The following is a 7,143-nucleotide window of genomic DNA, read 5'->3' as shown; positions in this document are numbered from 1 at the left end:
CAAGTGTGGATTGTCTGCCATGTGCCACTTCCACCCCAGCCTGCAAGATAGCTTTAGAAATGTGGGATTGATGACCCCTGGTGATCTTGGAAATATGAGGAGGGGAGGTCAATCCAATCCCTATATGCTCAGGTGGATGAGATGCTCAGGATTAGAGGTTGTAAGAATGAGAGTGACCTAAGGTGGTCAAGGGATCTGAGGGGAGGGGTGAGTGAGCCAAACCAGGGATAGAAGGGGTAGTAGTCGAGATAGCAAGTTGGTGGAGGTCCAGGGGGTAGGTAATAGTAGCAAAAGTTATGTTTGAAATAGATGCAAATGCAGTATGCAAGTGCTGAACAAAGAAATTTAATGAAAAATTAGAAACAAAACAAAAGGGAGGAGGAATGCGTGATGAGTGAGCGACCACAATTGCAGCCCTGGATCTTGTCATAGGTGGGGAAGGAGGATGGGGGGAGGCCAAAGTTGGCAATTAAGTCGATCTGCCCACCGTTTCCAGAGGTTTATTGGATTGAGGAGGCTGTCCAATGGCTGATGTGGGTGCAACAGGAGCAACATACTTTGCTTCCTTGGTAGGAGTGGCAGCCGAGAAAACCAGAGGAAATTCCTTATAGAGATGTCCAACCTTATGACACCTTCGACATCTGAACGACACTCCTTCATAATCTAGGATTTGAATGCGAGTGAAGTTCTTCCAATGTAGAGTGATTTTCTCTTCCAACCCTTCTTTGGTATTCAGGTATAGCAAAATATGAGCTATAGATCGATTTCCTGAGTTGATATAGGTCTTTTCGTAATCTAGAACGGTACCAAGCACATTCCCAATGCGAGTGAAAATGTCTTCAGACCAAAAGTGGAGGGGTAACCTTGGAAACCTGACCCATAGTGGTCCAACACCAATTTGTTCCCATTTTGGATTGAATAATGGGCTCCAATAGTTAAGAAGTACCAGGGCCAACTCAATATTCCAATACCTGGAGAGTGCCCAAGAGGTGTACTCCTCCCTTTGGAAGATGAGTGCAAACCATCCCCGTGCCAGAGTATGAACCTCCGGGAGTTCCTTGAAAATATTCCCCCAAATTTCCTTGACCCAGAGGCAAAGGCAAGCAACAGAATAAGCTCGACCTCTGACTCTACCCACTAAAACCTTGCTAGCCGTGTCAACAACTTCCCCCATTTGAACCCCTTCACCAAATTTGAGTGATAGATCCTTGCTGGTAGCCTTAACACACTTCAACTTTTTCTTACCAGTACGCGGCACGGTCGGATGGTCCTGCAAGGGGTCTTGTGAACCCTGATGCTCTTGTTGAGGCAACGAGGAGTTATCCCGGGAGTTTAACACCGGCGTATCAAAGAAACCAGAAGGGGAGGAGGTGGAAATCAACTCCGTCACAAAGGGAGTGAAAGGGTTGGATGACAGATGGGAGGAGCCCGCCGCAGTATCAAACCCTACAGAGGAGGGGAAATCATAGGGTACCTGGTGAAGCATAGCATCCGAAGGCAACAAGTTAAAAGGGTGGGAGGGCGGTGTGCAAGAGGCAAGTAGGTGAAGGGTAGATGATGATAGGGGTGGTCAGTTAAGGCCCGGGGAGTCGATAGAGAGGGAAGAAAACGACAGACTGGATGAGGAAGGACCAGGGTCGAAATGGGTAGGAGGAGTAACGGAAAACCACGGAAAAGGAGAAACCTGAACCCCAGTAGTCATAGCCTCCGCCGGATCATTAGGGAACGTCCAAATAGGCTCCTAGGGGTTAGGGTCAGTAGAATAATCCACCATGTCTTCTTCCATGTCTGACATCTTGCAGACAATCCCGACGATAACGAAGTGTGTTCTGATGACAAAAAATCCAAAGAGTTAATGCTGATCGTGATGGTGAAGATGAAAACACAACTGTGAGTATGGAAAGCGAGATCTGTGTTGCTTCAGGCGGTGAGGTAGAAACCCTAACTGTGCTCCCACTGCTGAACAATCCCGAGCTCCATCATCCCACATCTCCCAATGTCAATGTTAACTACAAATGTGTTGATTTCCCTTTAATTTTTCTTTTACATAGGCCTTCATAAGAAGGAGAAGAATAAGAAGATGGTGGTGTGGCTTTGGATGATGTCCATGATGTTGGCAGTGTGTCAAGAATTGATAAGTCTAGCTCTAATCAATATTTTTTATTTGATTTGGGTGTTGTTGTAGTTAAGCTTCACATTTCCCTTCTGTCATTTTAGACTCCTTGTTTATACGAAGAAGATATATCAATATGTATATGTACTCAAGATTTTCATTCCCATGAGGTGGAAATGACCACTTGTTTTGTGGAGAAAAAAGTGACAATTGCTATGAATTTATAAATGTATTTTTCTCTATCTTATATATTCATGTGTATTAAAATATATTTATTAGTGATTAAAAATGATAATGAATATATTGTTTAATAAATCATTAATTAATTAAGTGATGTAAAAGTGAATTAAAGTGATGCAAGATTAAGAGAAAAGTGAATCAAAATATTCAAATGTGACTCAAACTTGGCAAAGAAATGACTCAATGATGTAGATACAACACAAACAATGAAAAACCAACATAGGTTTAATGAAAAAATGATGCCTAAAGTGAAAAATCACTGCAACTACAATGCAGGAAGGGGAAGTGAGATACATAATTGATGCAAAAACGAGATATAAAGTAAAAAATCGTTGCAAATGTGAAGCAATAATTACACAAGCAATGAAAATTTGACACAAATACAATGTAAGAAGTGAAAAATAGATGCATATTGGAAGCAACATCTAATGAAACTACACAACAAAGACACAAAGTTTGATGCAATGTTGCAAAATACCATGCATGATGAAAATTCAAAGAAAAAATGATGCAAATTTGATGCAAATTTCAACACCAATTCAACATAAATTTCAATGCCCCCAAATGTACCATAGGCTGTGTTGTACTGTTTTTTTGTTTTTGTTTTTCAAGTTTTCTGTGATCTTCTAGGCTTTCATTGTGGCTTGAGGAGCTACGACCTAGGGGAATCTAAGCTGTCAAAGTCACCCAGGGATCGTACCCGGCTTGGGCCACACTAGCCCTTAGATGACTAGATTTTTTAGCATGTCTCCTCCCCCTGGCACAAGGCACAACCACCCCCCGTGATGTTTGATCCTAGGTTTCCTTGTTGACGAGGCCCATCCTCAACTAGTTGTTCTAGTGAAACTTGACAGATTATGTTATATTATTAGGATAAAAGAAAAAAGAAAGAAAAAAATAACAAGGAAAGTGACACAAATTGCAATGTTAAGATTATATATTCTAGTGGTGAGACATTTAATTATTATTTGAATTGATTCATTCACACTTACCATTCTCATTATCAAGCACCATTGAAGTTTTGAAAACTATATCTTATGTTTTAGACTAAGATAAAACCTTAAAAATAAGAATTTAAGTGCAAAATTTTGTCCATTGTGGCTAGGGTACCCTAGGAGGCAGTGCCTCATGTGCTTTGATCTAACCTCATATGGCCTCTATTTTATCTTCAATGTCATTTTCCCTACTTTTTCTTATGGGGCTTTCATTTAAAATGGCTCTTTCCTCCCTGGTGGTTTTGTTCCAAGCATGACAGTGACTATCTCCATTTCCTTAGTGCCCCCCTCCTCTGGTTCACCTAGTTCTCACTCAAAATTCAATCTTGGTGACTTTAGGAAGTCTCGTGGGAGAATTTTCATAGATATTGTTCTATAGTTTCCAATATGTCTGACAGTAGAAAATCTAGTTCTCTTCCTCCTATAAATAATATGGGTAAAGCTTCTTTCAACAATATTGTGAAGAATGTTCCTCATTCTCCCTGACTCCTCATTCTTGAAGCTCCTAGAATCACTATTCCCATAGTGGAATATGTTACTTTTCAATAGGCCTTCCATTGTTCAAATGGGAATTTTTGTTGTTTCATTGGCCTCTAGGCTCATTTAGTTGATTTTCATAAATGGATTACAATCTCTTGGAAATCTCAATTAAAAGAAGAGGTCTTTATTTACCCTTGTGCAAGGGGTTATTTCATTGTTGAGTTTGAACTTGTTAAAGACAAGGATTTGATTTTAAACTTTGGTCCTTGGTTTTGGGTAAAGTACGGTTTATGCATGAAACCTTGGAATCCTTCCTTTAATCCTCTAATTGATTTTCTCTCCTCAACACTTGTGTGGGTTAGGTTTTCAAATCTACCTTTGCATTATAAGGTTTTGCCCCTCTTCAAGACATTAGTAAAGCTCTTGGAAGATATTATAACAAAAGTATAGAAAAAAAAGATGAAGCTCCACCACATATGCTTACATATGTGTTGATATGGACTTTAACCAAGGGTTTCTAGAAAAAATACGTTTGCAAGGTGAGAACTACTCCTACACCCAAAAACTAGATCATGAACTTGTTTTTTTTCATTGTAGATCATGCTTTGAAACATGACACCTTGCAACAAATCATCTTCCTTAAGGTATTGCAACGCTCTTGGAACCTTGAGAATGGAACTTAGAGGTAGAGAGACCTTGTAGATGCCTTTATTTGATTTGTTGTAGAAATTGCTTCTTTTATGCAAAATCGAGGTTTAATATTTGCAATATTTTATCTAAGTAGCATGTTTTCTTTCCTTGCAAGATAGAATAGGTGTGCTTTCATTTTATTGCAAATAAAGTAGCTTTCTTTCCTTTATTTCCAATAACCTACGTTTGCATGCTTGATCAAGATCTTTTATTGTGACCCTATGATTTATTAGGCTTAAATAAAATGTAAAATACCAAGCTTGACAAAAGGCTTTTAAAAACACAATAATATAAATAGAAAACTATAAATAACATAAAATAATACAAACAAGATTGATAACAAAGTTCATACGTCTCTAGGTCCACTTCCAATGATGTCGCCTCTTCAATTACGATGCAAAATAAATCTAATTACATCAATTCCCCAATCTCTACAACTTGCTCTCTAGTGATTACAAAAAGACTCTAAGAACCTCTCACAAAAACTCTCATTTCAAAATCCTCCAAAAGCAAAAAAATTATATATTTTAGCATAAGAACAATGATAAACATGTTACAAAATGGCAAGGCTTAGCGTTTCTACACAAACACACTTTTCTATCATCTATTCTGTAGCTGCACAATGACCTTTACAAACTCTTGTTGACCTATATCTCATTTTTCTACACTTCAAAAGGGTCGAAACCGTATTTTACACATAATACATAGTATAAAACTGGGTAATAAAAGACAAGCATTAGTACTTATCCTCACAAACACAAAGTTGTGGCATAGTGGCAATACTTTTGCGTATACATAGATTTGGAGGGTTGCTGCCCAACGCACATATACATGTCATATTGTTGTAACTATATATTATATATAGTATACCGTTGAACCATATTTTAGTGTGCCTAATTAATATATAAAACAATATCATTTGGCATATATTAAAAACTCGGCAGCATATGCTATAACAACCATATCCTATGGTTGAACCCTCGACGATGTTGCAGTGTAACCAATATAGCATGTCAAATCAACGACATATGATATGTATGGTATACATTTAAACTTGGGTGTGTTGTTTGTTAACATATGGCATATACCACACGTGCATGCAACTAACGAATTTAATATACCCCCAACTATATCAACGTAATGGTATATTAGGTTTGATATTTATAGTCACCAACCAGTTTTAAGCAGGAGCTCCTGTCGCGAGCTTGCTACTTGCTGCGTCTCTTCGTTCGGCTTTGATAGCCAACTCCTTGTGAACCAATGGTGAACCTACTCAGAACTTTCATGTTCTCACGGCCTCAACAATGGCTTCCTCACCTAACAACGACCTTGGCGTCCCTTCGTTCCTTTGGCAAACTTCCTGTGAACTTCGGATGAGAGCACAGAGACAACTACTACCGCAGTAGACAATACTAAATCGCAGACAAGGTATTCAGATGCAGAATGGTGTACTCATTTTATTTCAGAATGGATAAACTGATTACAAAGAGATTCTTTACAGAGATAGACTATCTTCGCATTTATCGGACTTTATGCCGTTCTCAGGGAACAAGTAATACCGAAGGCTACCTGGCGATAGATAGGTTCTGCCTCAGAATATGACACGACACATTTACAGACTAGACGACTCTCTAAATGATTCGACCACTTTAGGTTCTCACTAGTGCCGAGCACACTGATGCGCAGGCTCCCATATCACCTAAGGACTTGAGTTCTTCTCATGTTGCAAGCAGATTAGACAGAATGTCGCAGACGCAGAGCAGGAGAGGCACTCGACTCAAAACACACAAAGACTAAAATGCAAACCCAAATGTGAATGCCTCAACAATGAGCCTTACCCTCATTATATAGGAAGAGAGGGGGGACAAACATTACTGTAGGCCATCCGTGAAAGGTGGATGGAATCATAACTTTCGGATAGTGCTAGGGCAACGTCCGCACAAGGATTCCAATCCGATGGATGGAATGATTGCTTTCGGGTAATGCCAAAGCAAATCTGATAGTAGATTCTCGTCCGAAAAGTAAATCTTACGGAAAGTGGGTTTGACAGAACACAGTGGATACTTTTATCAAAGCCCACGAGAAAAGATAGACCCGACAAGACAAAGTGGATGCTTTTCGTAAAAGCCCACGGGAAAATAGTGCATGAATTATTTACATAGTGGAGGCTTTAGTACAACAAAGCCCATGAGAAATCTGGTCACAATTAAGCCCTTGTGACTGGTACTTGTGTTTACAATATGGATACTTTTATCGGAAAGCCCATGAGAACCGTCAAAATACTGTTAAATCAGGGAATCTACCTCTTTTATACAACATTTCGTCCCAGGCTTTTGTGTAAATCCTGCGGACAATCATCGGTTTCCCTAGTACAATCTGGTATTGGACTTTAGTTAATACAAGCCACTCCATATGTTCTCTCATATATTCTTCTAGGGATTTATTATAGGGAGATGACCTGTAGGTCGTCCATTCTCTTTCTGTCATTTCTTTGACAGTATTGTAGGCAGGATGCATACATTCTATATTTTGATGATTACATATATTACAATGGGTCTTACAATATTTTTCATGCCATACTGGGTCCATTGTGGTCCTACTTACACCATAATCAGTCCACCAGTC

General features: G+C 39.2%; 1 protein-coding gene across 1 annotated transcript; it reads right to left on the bottom strand.

Annotated features, from left to right (window-relative positions):
- Positions 1–469: 469 nt before the first annotated feature.
- On the bottom strand, positions 470–1,174 carry LOC149157977 (uncharacterized). Its single transcript, XM_089433841.1, has one exon. It carries the CDS (start codon positions 1,172–1,174, stop codon positions 470–472), a length of 705 nt encoding a protein of 234 aa, XP_089289967.1.
- Positions 1,175–7,143: the final 5,969 nt, after the last annotated feature.

Source organism: Pinus tabuliformis, chromosome 5_2 (genome assembly GCF_031772625.1).
Source record: "Pinus tabuliformis cultivar Carrire ecotype Pingquan chromosome 5_2, CPIR1, whole genome shotgun sequence".
Taxonomy (NCBI): Eukaryota; Viridiplantae; Streptophyta; class Pinopsida; order Pinales; family Pinaceae; genus Pinus; species Pinus tabuliformis.
This window is presented reverse-complemented; position numbering and strand designations above follow the sequence as displayed.